The 18,848-nt window shown below is 42.6% G+C and overlaps 1 protein-coding gene across 1 annotated transcript; it reads right to left on the bottom strand.

Annotated features, from left to right (window-relative positions):
- Positions 1–2,967: 2,967 nt before the first annotated feature.
- On the bottom strand, positions 2,968–18,558 carry LOC120981940 (galectin-related protein-like). Its single transcript, XM_040411749.1, has 4 exons — positions 18,437–18,558; positions 6,698–6,786; positions 4,111–4,285; positions 2,968–3,606 (listed from the first exon to the last, which is right to left on the bottom strand). The coding sequence occupies exons 1-4, from the start codon at positions 18,455–18,457 to the stop codon at positions 3,463–3,465; spliced, it is 429 nt and encodes a 142-aa protein (XP_040267683.1). The 5' UTR covers positions 18,458–18,558; the 3' UTR covers positions 2,968–3,462.
- Between the last annotated feature and the right edge of the window lie 290 nt (positions 18,559–18,848).

Below are 18,848 nucleotides of genomic sequence, written 5' to 3'. Positions count from 1 at the left end.
GAAAGAGCCCAATGCAAGGCTACACTCACCCAATCCTAATAAAATCTGGTCCTACCTCATCCAGGGTGTCGCTGGCGTCGGTGTGATGTCCGCTGGATCCAGAACAAGGTCCCTGTGGTGATAGAAAAAAAAAAGAATAATCACATAAGGAAGGGATGGTGACTACCCCTGTGAAACTACCAGCTGGGGGCGCTCTGCTGGCCTGGTAGACTGAGCTATGCCAATGTATAGCAGGGTAATTTAGGACATTTCCCCTAAGTGCTACCACACAGTACTAATGTCCACATTGTGGCCCCTCACAGTAGTAATGCCCATCTTGTGGCCTTTCACAGTAATTAAGCCCACCTTGTGGTCCCTTCACAAAAGTTATGTCCTTCTTGTGGCCCCTCACAGTAGTTATGCCCACCTTTGTTCCTGTCACAGTAGTTATGCCCAGATATGTGCCCCTCACAGTAGTTATGCCAAATATGTGCCCCCTAACAGTAGTTATGCCAAATATATGCCCCCTCACGGTATTTATGCCAGATATGTGCCCCTCACAGTGGATATGCCCAGATATGTGCCCCTCACAGTGGATATGCCCAGATATGTGCCCGCTCAGTGGTTATGCCCAGATATGTGCCCACTCACAGTAGTTATGCCCAGATATGTGCCCCTCACAGTGGATATGGCCAGATATGTTCCCCCTCACAGTAGTTATGCCAGACTATGTGCCCCTCACAGTAGTTATGACCAGATATGTGCCCCCTACAGTGGTTATGCCATATTATGTGCCCCTCACATTAAATATGCCCACATATGTGCCCCTCACAGTGGTTATGCCAGATTATGTGCCCCCCTCACAGTAGTTATGCCTTTATATGTGCCATCTCATAGTTATGCCTTTATATGTGCCCCCCTCACAGTAGTTATGCCAGATATGTGCCCCCCTACAGTGGTTATGCCAGATTATGTGCCCCTCACATTAGATATGCCCACATATGTGCCCCTCACAGTGGTTATGCCAGATTATGTGCCCCCCTCACAGTAGTTATGGCAGATTAGGTGCCCCCTCAGTAGAGATGCCCACTTTTGTGCCTCCTCACTCTAGTTGTGCCCATCAACCCCCCCCCTTCCCCTTTGCCCCCAGTCTGCAGTGTTAGGAAAATAAAAAAAAAACACATACTTACCCTCTTCCCTGATGTTGTGCTGCCACACTGACATCGCACTGCTGGCTGTACTAAAGGCAGTTTCCCGGGCCTTCAGAGCTCCTCCCACAGCCAGCAGCCCGATGTGCGGCCAGCAGAGGGAGCGCTAGAGCTCCTGCTTCACTGATGATCTGGAGACAGCCCGGCAGTGACAAGAACTGCCGGGCCGAGTGTATGTGAGTGAGTGCGCGCGTCCTCCCTCTTCCTCCCACCCCCTCTGCGCAAACCTCCCCCACCTTGCCTCATATTAAACATGTAATGGAGCGCCCTGACGGGGCCCGGCATTGTCACTGTACTTCATGCCGGGCCCCTTCACAGCGCTTCATTACATGTTAGTTCAGCGGGCCCCCTCCCCCCGCCGGGCCCGGTCGCAGTCGCACTCCCTGCGACCGCGATCGTTACGCCCCTGCTCATGACCTTGGACATAAATGGGGTCCCTTGGTCAGTTAGAACCTCCTTAGGCAGACCCACACTAGAAGACATTTCCATTAACTCCTTAGCTATGAGTTTAACCATATAGGAATACATGGAAAACTATTAATGATGCTAATTTTTCCGCAAATGCATTCCGTCAGATACAGGATAGGTCATCAGTATCTGGTTGGTGGGCGTCCGACACCCGGGACTCTCACCGATCAGCTTTTTTAGAAGGCAGCGGCCTTCTCTCAGCATTCCCTAGATCAGTGATGACATGTTCATCCATCACGTGGCCTAGGAGCAGCTCAGCCCCATTGAAGTGAATGGGGCTGAGCTGTGATACCAAGCACAACCGCCATACAATGTATAGATGCTTTGTAAACTGCGAGAAGGCCGCAGCACTCACAGGAGCATCAGCCTTCTCAAAACAGCTGGTGGAACCCCACCGATCAGATACTGATGACCTATCCTGAGGATAGGTCAACAGTATCAAAATCTTGGAAAACTCCTTTAATGCTCCTTGGCTTAAAGGGATTTTCCAGGATTTTCATATTGATTGCCTATCCTGAGGATAGGCCATCAATATCATTTCAGATCTTAGCGATCAGCTGTTCGGGAGTAGCTCTGATACCAGAACTACACAGCTCCCATCCATTGTGTAGTGGACGAAGCTGGTTACTGCAGGGCTGCTCCCGGTGTGTAAGGCTAGGACTACACAACGACATGTGTCGCGCGACACATAGGGCACAACTACACTGCAAAATGTGTCGCGCGACAATTTTTATAATGATAGTCTATGGTGTCACACTGTGACATACTGCGACAGTTGCAGAAAAATCCATCTTGGATGGAGTTTTTGCTACTGTCGTGTCGTAGTCGCAGCATGTCGCAGTGCGACACAATAGAATATCATTATAAAAATTGTTGCGCAACACGTCGTTGCGTAGCCCTAGCCTAAATGCCTGCTTTTTATCCTGCTTTTATGTTTGTAGAAATGGTGACCTGCAATTATGACAGCATTACCCCCTAATGTGAATGTATCCCTAGTATCCATTCACACACAGCAGAGAGCAGCATCATTACTGCAATACCGAAGCCTGAGACAGAAAATACATTCACGTGCTCAGTGATTCTTGGTATTGGGAGGGAGGAAACCGCCGTCATCAAAATTATGGCAAGGACATTGTATTGTAAGACAGCAGCCCATCAGGCGTGTGATTCCTGCAGCAGCCATACTGCCAGCCATTACTGCTGCACCAATATTTATCTGCCGGGAACAACTATGATTATGAAATCTTTCTATAATTAATATAATTAATATAATTACCTTGAGCATTCACTCGAGTGAAATAGAAGAAAGAAAGAGCACAAGATGGCGATGACAAAAATAGCACAAAAGCTGTTTAATCTGTTATTTGTGACCAAATACATGAGGCTCACATCAGTGGCAGAGGTTTCATAGGACCCTCAGTTGTGGATTCTGAGAAAAAGCAGGCAGCAGCATTTTGTCTGGCAGGATGCCGTAAGCCACTGTAGTCCATAGGGTCTGTTAGGCGTCACTGGGGTCCGTAATTTATAATGACACTATAATGTCTCATAGATGAACCAAGTTAATTTAGCTTTTAGACTGACCGCGAACAAGTTCCAAGCAAGTAAAATTGTGCCAGGCAAACAGTGGACTGGCATCAGATAGTATAATGCCACCAGTAAGATATTGGACTTGTGCCAAGCAAGTAGTAAAATGGTACCAAAAGAGTAGTAGAATGGTACCAGCCAGATAGCAGACTGGTACTAAGCAAGTAGTAGAATGGTACCAAGTAGATAGGGGACTGCAACCCAAGTGCCCCAGGCTTTAGTGTTATGCCACCTTTGTAAGTTTAATGTCTCCTGTGACCATAAGACCCGTCACTGCTTTGAGCTGTGGGACACGATGTGTGAAGTCGCAGAGTCCTTGTCCATCTAAGAGAACCCGCATCTGTTGGTGCTCACAGAGGATCTCCATCTAGAATGAAAGCAATAAGCTTGTTATGCCTCCGGGAGAAAATCAGACACATGGACATGGTACAGGGGACAGTTACTTTCTATAAGAGCTTTCTAAAGTTTTGTATAATTTGCGTTTAATGAGGGGGATGGCAACGATCTGGTTCTATAGGGCTCATGTGCTGGTAAAGGCTAAGTCAACCCCCCCCCCTCTATATGCACTTTCTCAGCAGCTTGCCCCTTTTGCCTCCACCTAATTTCTGCATTGACTGTAGCCCAATGTACACAATTTTTGGCTCCTTCTCCATGGAATTAAACATCCCAACCCATGTTCCTATAATCCCATGAGATATTCATATTTTCCCTTATATTTAGTGAATATGTCATATGATATGATAAACAAGCTGCTGTTACTGGGACCTGGAGAACAATGACATAGACCTGGAGAGGGTTCAGATGTGGGCAGCATAACTCTAGATCAGTGGTCTTTTAGTCAGGTAATATCTAGTAATGTTTGGAGCCTTACCTTAAAGTTGTTTCCAGGAGTGAAGGGGAAATATGGAATTTTTTTCTCTTCTGCACCCCAAATTCCTGCAAACTTGGCATTTCGGATTATAGATCTGTCTTGGAAGTTGACTGTCAGTAGGAGAGCCACGTCTTCCTCTGCATCTTCAGGACTGCACAGCAAACTGACTGTAAAGCTGTAGACAGAACTGCAATGATCAATGCTCCCCCAAATGAAGGACTAAACAATTACTGATATGCTATCCATCTATACACAGGTAGGTGAAGCTCTGAAATCTTGGGTTAGAACATGCACCTGATTATTTGCACTCAGTTTTTATCTATGATCCATTTTGTTTATCTGCATAGGTTTAGAAAACCAAATTCTACCTCAGTTTTTGGTTGTTTTACTTCCTCTGGATCAACTTTCAGGATGACAGGCCGAACTGGATGAACCAATGTCCTTTTTCAGCCTTATTTACTATGTTAAATTAATAGAGAGATTCTCCCACTGGGGACCCTAATTTAGTAGTCAGCGATCTAGAACAGTGTTCCCCAATTCCAATCCTCAGGGCCCACCTAACAGTCAAGATTTGAGACTATCCCACAGAATGAATACCTGTGGTAAATCCTGATGCATTGAAACTAATTATCACCTGCTGAATACTAAGAAAATCCTGAAAACCTGACCTTTAGGTGGGCCCTGAGGACTTGAGTTGAGGAACACTGATCTAGAACATCCATGTATTACATCGACAGCCCATTAATTTTAATGGTTATTGTGTAATGCTCTATTTTCTTCTGTGACGCTACAGAGTAACTGAACACTTTTTGAAGTCATCTCTTTAATATTACAGCTGCTCACTTGTGGTCATGCCAGCAGGATATCCTCTGGTCAATTTTTGAGGAACCCCCAAACTACTTATAACTGCAGTCTGCTGGTTGCCTTTCAGAGAACCCCTAAGCAGGTTCCAAGGAAACTCCAGAAATTGGTTAGGAAACTCTGCTGTAGAACGTTTGTAATGAAGATCTGAGCCCTGGAGCCCCCACTATCATGTTTTATACCCTAGTAAGTCTTACGAATGGGATAGTGATGGGCTGAGGGAAGAATCCATCAAAGTTGTGTCTCCCAGAGGAAGCAACCAACTTTTTAGAAAGGTTCCTTCAGCTGGTGGCTACTCGTGGGTGGTTTGTAACTTCTAGTACTTCTTTCTGCACAGACAACTCAACATTAGCAAAAATAGAACCCACCTACTGGCCAATCCTTCTATAATTTTCTCCTACAACACATAATAAAAGGGGTGTGGAGTAATGGGGGTCCACTGTTACTTCTTGGCGCAAAAACCATGACCTCGAAGGATTGGAGATGGTTCTATTTTATTAACATTTAGGTGACAACACGTATTATGTATAAAAAAGGGACAGAAATAGTAAGGTAAGGTGCACACGTGTGTGTGTGTGTGTGTGTACATATATATATATATATATATATATATATATATATATATATATATATATATATATATATATAGTATCCGTGTGCACCTTATCTTACAATTTCTGTCCCTTTTTTATACATAATATTATTTGTCCTAATTTATGGAATCTGATCACCTTTTAGACTTGAAAAAGTAGTACTTTTCAACTCCGAAACGCGTTGTCACCTATATGTTAATAAAATAGAACAATCTCCAATCATTTGAGGTCGTGTTTTTTGCGCCGAGAAGTATCAAACAGTGGACCCCCATTACGCCACACCCCTTTTTATTGTCTCTCATCACTCCTCTGGAGGATTGGCAACTCCACAAGTGAGGAGCGAACGATACCGGCAGCAGCGACCATTTAAATACACGTCTACACTAGTGTTGTGCCTATGCTTGCACAACACCAAAAGGTGGTGATTATGCTCAACTTCTTTTAACCAATTGTCCAAAAATTATTACCCAATGAGCGCCTCTCCCCCTCTTTTGCCACATATGCTGTCCTACAAGACATAGGACGATGGTCCAGTTTTGATTTTTGCTATTCCCATTTAACCGATTTCTTTTACAGGGCTGATTTTAGGGGTGGCATATTGATCAATTGCTTAAGGCTCCTAGAAGATGAGAACCCCAGGTGCAAGCTAAAATCAGCCTGTATTATTATAGTGGTATTTTTTAGGGACTGAATTATTATATTAGTGGGCTGTATATTGCGGTTTTGGCCCTTAAATTTAAAGGGACGACCTGGGTTAGAAAAACATTGCTGCTTTCTACTATAAACAGCACTCAATTTGTCCACAGGTTGTGCTAGGTATCATAGTTCAACGCCATCCACTTCAGTGGACTGTAATACCAGAGAAATCTCAGGCAAAGTGGCCCTGTTATTGGAAGAAGCAGCCATGTTTTTTTTAACCCTGGTTAGTCCTTTCAAACTGTCTAAAAATGGCGAGGGAGGGCCCTAATTTGTCTAGTCACCCAGGGCCCCGTTTTCTATAAAACTCCCCTGCCTTTTTGTATACCTCCCGTAAGAAAAACGTATATATCAATGGCCCAAAACAGGCTAATAAAAAAATTGTACTAACTCTACAGACAGATGTTACCATATGAAATGTAGTGCTTTTCTTTTACCTCTTGGGTCTGACGTCTACAATTCCCATGATGGTGATCTTCATGGCTGGTTTCATCCCTCCTTTGATAGCACCAACATATTTTTCTCCCTTCAATTTGAATACATTGAGGAATTAGCTTTATCAGGAGGGAATAGTTATAATTGTAATTGTATGTGTCATGTTAATTATTTGGTGCTTTGGCTTAAAGTAGTTGCCCGGGAGTTTAATATTGATGGCCTATCCTCAAGGTAGGTCATCAATATCTGACTCCCGTTACCCCCATGATCTTGAAGAGGCTGCAGCCCTCCAGTGAGCACTGCAGCCTCCTTGTAGCTTACTAAGTACAGTGCCATACATTGTATAGTTGCTGTGCTTGGTATTGCAGCCTAGGCCCATTTGAATGGGACTGAGCTGCACCCAGGCCATGTGAACAATGATCGTGACATCACTGGCCTAGAAAACAGCCACGACACTCTTCAAACAGCTGATCGGCGGGGGGTGCCGGGAATCAGAACCCCACCAATGTTTTTTTTTTTTTTTAGCACCATTATATTTTTCATTGAAAATTACAATATTAAATTACTGTTATTTTCAATTCCCAGTAATCACCCATATCCCAAACCACCCTACCCTTGCAATGCGTCTCAAAGGCCCTCCATGATCCCACTCAGACAACAATAGTAGAAACATACAATTTGGGGGCAAGAAGGATTAGGGCTTCCAAGCCTCCCATATCTTAATCCACTTCTTCTGACTATTTCTTTGCCTATATAGAAACATATAGAAACATAGAATGTGTCGGCAGATAAGAACCATTTGGCCCATCTAGTCTGCCCAATATACTGAATACTATGGATAGCCCCTGGCTTTATCTTATATGAAGGATGGCCTTATGCCTATCCCATGCATGCTTAAACCCCTTCACTGTATTTGCAGCTACCACTTCTGCAGGAAGGCTATTCCATGCATCCACTACTCTCTCAGTAAAGTAATACTTCCTTATATTACTTTTAAACCTTTGCCCCTCTAATTTAAAACTGTGTCCTCTTGTGGTAGTTTTTCTTCTTTTAAATATGCTCTCTTCCTTTACCGAGTTGATTCCCTTTATGTATTTAAAAGTTTCTATCATATCCCCTCTGTCTCTTCTTTCTTCCAAGCTATACATATTAAGGTCCTTTAACCTTTCCTGGTAAGTTTTATCCTGCAATCCATGTACTAGTTTAGTAGCTCTTCTCTGAACTCTCTCTAGAGTATCTATATCCTTCTGGAGATATGGCCTCCAGTACTGCGCACAATACTCCAAGTGAGGTCTCACCAGTGTTCTGTACAGCGGCATAAGCACTTCACTCTTTCTACTGCTTATACCTCTCCCTATACATCCAAGCATTCTGCTGGCATTTCGTGCTGCTCTATTACATTGTCTTCCCACCTTTAAGTCTTCTGAAATAATTACTCCTAAATCCCTTTCCTCAGATACTGAGGTCAGGACTGTGTCAAATATTCTATATTCTGCCCTTGGGTTTTTACGCCCCAGGTGCATTATCTTGCACTTATCCACATTAAATTTCAGTTTCCAGAGTTCTGACCATTCTTCTAGTTTTCCTAAATCCTTTTCCATTTGGCGTTTCCCTCCAGGAACATCAACCCTGTTACATATCTTTGTGTCATCAGCAAAAAGACAAACCTTACCAGCGAGGCCTTTTGCAATATCACTTATGAAGATATTAAATAAAATCGGTCCCAGTACAGATCCCTGTGGAACCCCACTGGTAACATTACCTTGTTTTGAGTGTTCTCCATTGACTACAACCCTCTGTTGTCTGTCACTCAGCCACTGCCTAATCCACTCAACAATATGGGAGTCCATGCTCAATGACTGCAGTTTATTGATAAGTCTTCTATGTGGGACAGTGTCAAAAGCCTTACTAAAATCTAGATATGCGATGTCTACTGCACCTCCACCGTCTATTATTTTATTCACCCAGTCAAAAAAATCTATAAGATTTGTTTGACATGATCTCCCTGAAGTAAACCCATGTTGTTTTTCATCTTGCAATCCATGGGATTTTAGATGTTCCACAATCCTATCCTTTAATAGGGTTTCCATTAATTTGCCTACTATTGATGTCAGACTCACTGGTCTATAGTTGCTCGATTCCTCCCTACTACCTTTCTTGTGAATGGGCACGACATTTGCCAATTTCCAATCTTCCGGGACGACTCCTGTTACTAATGATTGGTTAAATAAATCTGTTAACGGTTTTGCCAGCTCACCACTAAGCTCTTTTAATAATTTTGGGTGTATCTCATCAGGCCCCTGTGACTTATCTGTCTTCACCTTAGACAGCAAACTTAGAACATCTTCCTCTGTAAAGATACATGCATCAAACGATTTAATAGTCATTCTTTCTAGTGGAGGTCCTTCTCCTTTTTCTTTTGTAAAAACTGAACAGAAGTATTCATTAAGGCAGTCGGCTAGCCCTTTATTCTCTTCTACATACCTTCCGTCCTTTGTTTTTAATTTAGTTATTCCTTGTTTTAATTTCCTTTTTTCATTTATATATCTGAAGAATGTCTTATCCCCTTTTTTCATAGACTGAGATAGTTTTTCTTCTGCCTGCGCTTTAGAAGTTCTTATAACTTGCTTGGCCTCTCTCTGCCTAATCTTGTAGATTTCCTTATCTTCATTGCTCTGGTTTTTTTTATAATTACAAAATGCTAGCTTTTTATTTTTAATGATTTGGGCCACTTCTGCTGAGTACCACATTGGTCTCCTCCTTTTTTTGCTTTTACTGACGAGTCTAATGCAATTTTCTGTTGCCTTCAATAATGCACCTTTTAAGTAGTCCCATTTCTCCTGGACTCCATGTAATCCGTTCCAGTCTGATAAGGACTCATTTATGACTAATTTCATTTTTGAAAAGTCTGTTTTTCTAAAATCTAAAACTTTTGTTTTTGTGTGGTGGGACTCTTTCACAGTTCTTATATTAAACCACACTGACTGGTGATCACTAGATCCCAAGGTTTCGCCTACAATGACATCATATACCGAATCCCCGTTTGTGAATACCAAATCCAAAATGGCCTCCCTCCGGGTTGGCTCCTCAACCACTTGTTGTAGAGATAACCCCAGTAGGGAATTTAGAATATCTGTACTCCTGGTAGAACTTGCTATTTTGGTTTTCCAGTTTATATCTGGAAGATTGAAATCTCCCATAATGATAACTTCTCCTTTCATTGTCATTTTAGCTATTTCTTCAACTAGTAGATCATCTAGTTCTTTAACTTGACCAGGTGGTCTATATATCACACCTACACGAGTTACTGCATGGTTAGCAAACTGCAACGTAACCCAAACTGACTCTATGTTGGCCTCACCAACTTGTATTAGGTTAGATTTAATGCTATCTTTCACATACAGGGCCACTCCTCCTCCTTTCTTGCCTTCTCTGTCTCTTCTGTATAAAGAGTACCCTGGTATGGTTATGTCCCAGTCATTTCTTTCATTAAACCATGTCTCCGTAACAGCCACTAAATCTACATTCTCAGATGCCATTATTGACCCAAGTTCATTGATTTTTTTACCTAAACTGCGAGCATTTGTAGACAGGACTCTGAGCTTATCATTTCTTAACCTCAGTGCTTCTGGCCTGTTCTGGCATTGTTTCGGGGGGCAATTGGACTCTTTTATTTTCACTCTTTTGCCCCCCCTTCCTAGTTTAAATACTCTTTCGCAAATTCTTGGAGTTGTTCACTAAGTACATTTGTTCCTTTGAGAGAAAGATGCAAACCATCTTTTTTGTACAGTTCCTTTCTATTCCAAGTAGAGCTATCATGAGAAACAAAGCCAAATCCTTGCTCTTGACACCATTTACCAAGCCATATGTTGAACTCCTTTATGCGCCTCTGCCTATCATTCTGAACATTATGCACAGGCAGAACTTCAGAAAATGAAATGGTGGATGCAAAATCCTGTACGTCATTACCAAGTGTGATAAAAGATTTTTTCACCTCTGACACTTCATTGCAAGCCAGGTCATTTGTCCCTAGATGGACAAGAACATCTACGTCCCCTTCCTGCTTTGCTTGCTTAACAATATTAATAATACGTCTTCTATCTCTTCTAGCAGTAGCCCCAGGGAGACATCTCACAAAACCATTTTTTTTAAGCTCCACACTTCTTATGATTGAATCACCCAGCAACAGCTGCATCCTTTGAGACTTCACTATATCTTTTTTGTTGCATACATTAGACATAGGAGTCGATGGTTTCTCACCCTCTGTGCTTGAGTCCATATCCATGTTGTCCTTACATTCTGAGAGTGCTGCAAATGAATTATGGAGAACCACCGACTGTGGGACATGTCTTCTATCCACCACTCTAAGACTTCCAGAACCTACATTAACCCATCTGCCATTTCTGGGGGTCCTCTGTGGCAGTGGCATTGCAGCAGTCCTAGCTGGAGTTTGTTTAACAGATAATTTAAATATTTCAGCTTTCAAAAATGCAATTTCCTGCTGCAGTAAGGAGAACTGTCTACAGATCTGACAGCATCCGAATCTCCAAAGAGTGGAACATGAAATAAATGCACAACAATTCCTGCACTGAACCAAGTCTGCCATTTTAAAGAGGAGAAAAAAATTAAAAAATAAATTTGTAACTTTAAATCAAACAAATCTTACCTTTTTTTTTTTGTATTGTTTCCACCTTCCAGCCTACCTCCTGACTATCTCCTGCAATATCTCTTTACTGTACTTAATGTAGTACTTGAAGCTAGTACTTTCAGCTAATGAATTAGGCCAGCTAATGAGTCTGTCTCTATATATACACACACTCCTTCCCAAACTCCTCCCCCAGCAACAAATGTAACACCTTAGTGAGCTAGGCTCATTAGCAAACGCACAATAGCAAACAGCTGACCGAATTCCTTACCTCTTCTCAATCAATGATCAGCAAACACAACACAGATGAGCCAGTTGGAGACTCTAAGCCAATCTCTTGCAGTATCTCTTGAATCTCTTCAGTCTGCTGCAATATCTCTTTACTAGTACTTAATGTAGTACTTGAAGCTAGTACTTTCAGCTAATGAATTAGGCCAGCTAATGAGTCTGTCTCTATATATACACACACTCCTTCCCAAACTCCTCCCCCAGCAACAAATGTAACACCTTAGTGAGCTAGGCTCATTAGCAAACGCACAATAGCAAACAGCTGACCGAATTCCTTACCTCTTCTCAATCAATGATCAGCAAAAACAACACAGATGAGCCAGTTGGAGACTCTAAGCCAATCTCTTGCAGTATCTCTTGAATCTCTTCAGTCTGCTGCAATATCTCTTTACTAGTACTTAATGTAGTACTTGAAGCTAGTACTTTCAGCTAATGAATTAGGCCAGCTAATGAGTCTGTCTCTATATATACACACACTCCTTCCCAAACTCCTCCCCCAGCAACAAATGTAACACCTTAGTGAGCTAGGCTCATTAGCAAACGCACAATAGCAAACAGCTGACCGAATTCCTTACCTCTTCTCAATCAATGATCAGCAAAAACAACACAGATGAGCCAGTTGGAGACTCTAAGCCAATCTCTTGCAGTATCTCTTGAATCTCTTCAGTCTGCTGCAATATCTCTTTACTAGTACTTAATGTAGTACTTGAAGCTAGTACTTTCAGCTAATGAATTAGGCCAGCTAATGAGTCTGTCTCTATATATACACACACTCCTTCCCAAACTCCTCCCCCAGCAACAAATGTAACACCTTAGTGAGCTAGGCTCATTAGCAAACGCACAATAGCAAACAGCTGACCGAATTCCTTACCTCTTCTCAATCAATGATCAGCAAAAACAACACAGATGAGCCAGTTGGAGACTCTAAGCCAATCTCTTGCAGTATCTCTTGAATCTCTTCAGTCTGCTGCAATATCTCTTTACTAGTACTTAATGTAGTACTTGAAGCTAGTACTTTCAGCTAATGAATTAGGCCAGCTAATGAGTCTGTCTCTATATATACACACACTCCTTCCCAAACTCCTCCCCCAGCAACAAATGTAACACCTTAGTGAGCTAGGCTCATTAGCAAACGCACAATAGCAAACAGCTGACCGAATTCCTTACCTCTTCTCAATCAATGATCAGCAAAAACAACACAGATGAGCCAGTTGGAGACTCTAAGCCAATCTCTTGCAGTATCTCTTGAATCTCTTCAGTCTGCTGCAATATCTCTTTACTAGTACTTAATGTAGTACTTGAAGCTAGTACTTTCAGCTAATGAATTAGGCCAGCTAATGAGTCTGTCTCTATATATACACACACTCCTTCCCAAACTCCTCCCCCAGCAACAAATGTAACACCTTAGTGAGCTAGGCTCATTAGCAAACGCACAATAGCAAACAGCTGACCGAATTCCTTACCTCTTCTCAATCAATGATCAGCAAAAACAACACAGATGAGCCAGTTGGAGACTCTAAGCCAATCTCTTGCAGTATCTCTTGAATCTCTTCAGTCTGCTGCAATATCTCTTTACTAGTACTTAATGTAGTACTTGAAGCTAGTACTTTCAGCTAATGAATTAGGCCAGCTAATGAGTCTGTCTCTATATATACACACACTCCTTCCCAAACTCCTCCCCCAGCAACAAATGTAACACCTTAGTGAGCTAGGCTCATTAGCAAACGCACAATAGCAAACAGCTGACCGAATTCCTTACCTCTTCTCAATCAATGATCAGCAAAAACAACACAGATGAGCCAGTTGGAGACTCTAAGCCAATCTCTTGCAGTATCTCTTGAATCTCTTCAGTCTGCTGCAATATCTCTTTACTAGTACTTAATGTAGTACTTGAAGCTAGTACTTTCAGCTAATGAATTAGGCCAGCTAATGAGTCTGTCTCTATATATACACACACTCCTTCCCAAACTCCTCCCCCAGCAACAAATGTAACACCTTAGTGAGCTAGGCTCATTAGCAAACGCACAATAGCAAACAGCTGACCGAATTCCTTACCTCTTCTCAATCAATGATCAGCAAAAACAACACAGATGAGCCAGTTGGAGACTCTAAGCCAATCTCTTGCAGTATCTCTTGAATCTCTTCAGTCTGCTGCAATATCTCTTTACTAGTACTTAATGTAGTACTTGAAGCTAGTACTTTCAGCTAATGAATTAGGCCAGCTAATGAGTCTGTCTCTATATATACACACACTCCTTCCCAAACTCCTCCCCCAGCAACAAATGTAACACCTTAGTGAGCTAGGCTCATTAGCAAACGCACAATAGCAAACAGCTGACCGAATTCCTTACCTCTTCTCAATCAATGATCAGCAAAAACAACACAGATGAGCCAGTTGGAGACTCTAAGCCAATCTCTTGCAGTATCTCTTGAATCTCTTCAGTCTGCTGCAATATCTCTTTACTAGTACTTAATGTAGTACTTGAAGCTAGTACTTTCAGCTAATGAATTAGGCCAGCTAATGAGTCTGTCTCTATATATACACACACTCCTTCCCAAACTCCTCCCCCAGCAACAAATGTAACACCTTAGTGAGCTAGGCTCATTAGCAAACGCACAATAGCAAACAGCTGACCGAATTCCTTACCTCTTCTCAATCAATGATCAGCAAAAACAACACAGATGAGCCAGTTGGAGACTCTAAGCCAATCTCTTGCAGTATCTCTTGAATCTCTTCAGTCTGCTGCAATATCTCTTTACTAGTACTTAATGTAGTACTTGAAGCTAGTACTTTCAGCTAATGAATTAGGCCAGCTAATGAGTCTGTCTCTATATATACACACACTCCTTCCCAAACTCCTCCCCCAGCAACAAATGTAACACCTTAGTGAGCTAGGCTCATTAGCAAACGCACAATAGCAAACAGCTGACCGAATTCCTTACCTCTTCTCAATCAATGATCAGCAAAAACAACACAGATGAGCCAGTTGGAGACTCTAAGCCAATCTCTTGCAGTATCTCTTGAATCTCTTCAGTCTGCTGCAATATCTCTTTACTAGTACTTAATGTAGTACTTGAAGCTAGTACTTTCAGCTAATGAATTAGGCCAGCTAATGAGTCTGTCTCTATATATACACACACTCCTTCCCAAACTCCTCCCCCAGCAACAAATGTAACACCTTAGTGAGCTAGGCTCATTAGCAAACGCACAATAGCAAACAGCTGACCGAATTCCTTACCTCTTCTCAATCAATGATCAGCAAAAACAACACAGATGAGCCAGTTGGAGACTCTAAGCCAATCTCTTGCAGTATCTCTTGAATCTCTTCAGTCTGCTGCAATATCTCTTTACTAGTACTTAATGTAGTACTTGAAGCTAGTACTTGCAGCTAATGAATTAGGCCAGCTAATGAGTCTGTCTCTATATATACACACACTCCTTCCCAAACTCCTCCCCCAGCAACAAATGTAACACCTTAGTGAGCTAGGCTCATTAGCAAACGCACAATAGCAAACAGCTGACCGAATTCCTTACCTCTTCTCAATCAATGATCAGCAAAAACAACACAGATGAGCCAGTTGGAGACTCTAAGCCAATCTCTTGCAGTATCTCTTGAATCTCTTCAGTCTGCTGCAATATCTCTTTACTAGTACTTAATGTAGTACTTGAAGCGGTAGGACATTCTCACCCACCGATCAGTTATTGATAACCTATCCTGAGAATAGGTCATAATATTTTCCTCCTGGAAAACCCCTTTAATAAAATTCTGTCTAAAAGCTGATGGCACAGTTTTGCACTTTTCTCATAGGCCAGCGGAATGAAATACATGTACAAGATGATACTAAATTAAAGCGGCAGCAAAAATTTCCATAAAAACCCCCCATAAAACCAAGCATTTTCGATGCTTTTTTTGTGTATGTGCTCTGAACATGTGACAAAAAGACCAATTTCTTCTATTATAGAGTCTCATTACAACTATAGTGTCTCATTAGTCCTGTTGGCTAGTAAAAGATATTCCGTGGTGACAACATTTTACTTCCACCTCACAGTCCTTCAGTGCAAGGATCCTGTATACAGCAGCCTAGACCTCAGCTTCCTGGACCTCTATGACGAGGACTTTAGAGCGAGGGGTGAGATATTGGGCTTAGCTTGCTAAGTTTTTAGGTTGTTATGAAATAAAGGCCAGGGAGGACACAGTGAGGTAAGCCCTAGAGACAAAGGTTACCACCCTAATGGCGGTCACAGATATCTCCCGCCTAACCTGTCTTTGACTCCAAGAACACAAGAAGTATATGCAGTGTCCTGTTACCGGGGTCAATGGGGGTCCCACGTCCTCTGTTTGAACGGAACAGTGGTCAAGCATGCACCATGCTGCTCCTTACCGACTCTACGGGACTACCAGAGAGGCGAGCACTGTACTCGGCTATCCTCATCAGTCCCATAGACCTTGAATGGAAGAAAATGTGCATACTCCACCTTTCACACTGGAGAAATAGGAACTCCGCTCACTGTAGATAGGCAATAAGGTCACTTACACTGCAGCTCTGGGCAGTTTCACCAACCGTATTTAATATGATAGAATTTCAGAAATAGCGCCACTATTGTTCAAAGGCTGTACCTGGTATTGCAGCTCAGTCCCATTTATGTGAATTGGGCGGCACTGCAATACCAGACCCAACCTAATGGACAAAAGTGGAGCTATTTCTGGGGGGGGGAGACTAACCTGATTGTCAACTGATTTCATATAAATCAATAATTGACCCACTGACTATTTTGGCAAATTGCAAGGTAGGTGATTTGCGAGTCAGTACCAAGTGCCCATGTTGCTGATTTTAAAGGCAGAGCTGATTCACACGTCATTTTCGCCACTGTTTATCCACGTTTTACTGCTCAGGTTTTGATGCTTTCTTGTGACAATTACAGAAAAATATTTTTTCAAAAGCTCTTACAACAAAAAAAACATGATATTTGAACGTGTGACAAAAAACACTAGGGCAGATTTATTATCGTGTCTGCGTCTGTTTTTAGGCATAAAAATGCTGTTTTAGGGCTCGTGCACACTAACGTATTTGTTTTCCATGTCTCTTCCGGTTTAAATTTTTTTATTTTTTACGGCCCATATGCAGAACCATTCACTTTAATGGGTCCGCAAAAAAGCTTGAAATTACTCTGTGCGCATTCCGTTTCCATGTGTCCGCATGGCCGTTCCGCAATAAAGATAGAATATGTCCTGTTCTTGTCCATTTTGCGGACAAGGATATGCATTGTTACAATGGATCCATCATCCATGTTTTTTTTGGGATCCGTGTTTTGCAGACTGCAAAATACATACGGTTGTGTGCATGAGTTCTTAGACTGCCGCCCCTTTCATGGAGATGTGTGACTATTTTCACTTATGCAACATTTTCATGCTCATACTAATTAGCCCAGTCTTAGTGAATATGAACCTGTCTGCTAAAGAACCACCAGAGGTCAGCCTAATAGCAATATGCCTAGTCTAAGGGATCAGACCGTGCTCATATTGCGGCCATATCACGGATGCAGACCCATTCCTCAGGATAGGCCATCAATAACTGATCGGCAGGGGTCCGACACCAGGCTCCCCTGCTGATCAGCTGTTTCAGAGTAGCTCCAGTGCTGGAAGTCCGCACCAGGACTACAGCTCCCTCCATTGTGTAGCGGACGGAGCTGGTAACTGCAGCGATGCTCCCACTGAAGTAAATGGATGAAGCTGAGGTGTCGGACCCCCTCCAATCTGATATTAGAAGCTTAACCTGATTACAATCCTGGTATACTGGCTTAGTTGCACATAGCAACCAATCAGATTCCACCTTTCATTTTCCAAAGGAGCTCTGAATAATGAAAGGTGGAATCTGATTGGTTGCTATGGGCAACTAAGCGATTTTTCCTTTGCACCAGTTTTGATAAATTTCCCTTCTCACTATTTTCAAAATCTCTGCTTGCTTCCAGTAAATGATAACCTAAAGCAACCTGATGAAAGAAACATCTGTGCTGTGAATGAACTGCATTTAAAAGGGTTGTCCCATCTTGGACGTCTAGAATGTCTGATAGGTGCGGGTCCCATCCCTTTTTCTATACTTAGAACGGAGCCCGCAAAGTGCTGGAGGGCGAACCGCGCATGTGCGGCCGCCTTCCATTCATTCCTATTGGAGCGCTGAAAATAGCCAAGTGGCACACTCAGCCATTTTTTGGCAGTTCCATTGAAATAATTGGGAAGCGCAACCACCGCTCCATTCACCTTTATGGGGCTGACAGAAATAGCTGAGCCAGCTCTTGGCTATTTTTGGAGCTTCTATAGGGATGAATGGAGGGCCCGCACCTATCAGACATTTGGAGGACATCCTAGCCATATGCCCCAAATGTCCAAAATGGGACAACCCCTTTAAATGCAGTCCATTCAAAGCACAGATGTCTCTTTCATCCGGTTGCTGGAATATATCAGGTAAGACTCTGTTCACACCACTTTTTAACCCTGAGATGTATTTTAGGAGGATCTCCCACAGAGGGCTGGGAAGTATCCCAATGTATAGGCATATGTGAACGCAGACCTATAGATATAGTTGTTGTTGTATTCACCAAATGTGATGGAGACATAATTTGGAAATATCTAGATTAGATGCAATTGTAGCAAATCATCAGCTCTGAGAAGTGGGTTTTTAGCCTCTAGATGTAGACAAGAATCTTCTCAGTCGCTGACACCAAGCAGAGATCTTGAAAATAGAGAGTAGCAGAACTTTTCATTGGGTTTTGGTCAATGATCTGATGCCGCCATTGTCCCCTACTCACGTTTGTGCAGATGTCGGTCATGACGAGTGGCTGGTGCTGGCGACGCTGATCAGCGTGGATGTCAGATGGAAAGTTTTTGCTCGCCTTTCAAAAATAAACAGTAAGGAGGGTGAGAGAGGAGCGCGGGGAGACTTATCTGTGCCATGCAGTCCTAATACTGGGGGATGATCAGCTGAGTCACAACCACAAACTGCGGCGTGGCGTAACCATGGAAATGCTAAACTGCTACCATGACAGGGCGCACTGCTTACAGGCAGTCACTTATGAAACATTAATTTCCAGTGCCCCATTTCTCCCAGTTACTGCACGTTCTGCTCAGCAAGGTGCCTCCAAATATTGTAATTAATATTATTTCCCCGTGATATAACACCATTAAACTGTTAGAGAGGATTACAACTCCCAGCATGCCCAC

Source organism: Bufo bufo, chromosome 11 (assembly GCF_905171765.1).
Source record: "Bufo bufo chromosome 11, aBufBuf1.1, whole genome shotgun sequence".
Classification (NCBI taxonomy): Eukaryota; Metazoa; Chordata; class Amphibia; order Anura; family Bufonidae; genus Bufo; species Bufo bufo.
Note: the sequence above shows the minus strand (reverse complement) of the source record. Positions and strands in the feature narration are given on the sequence as shown.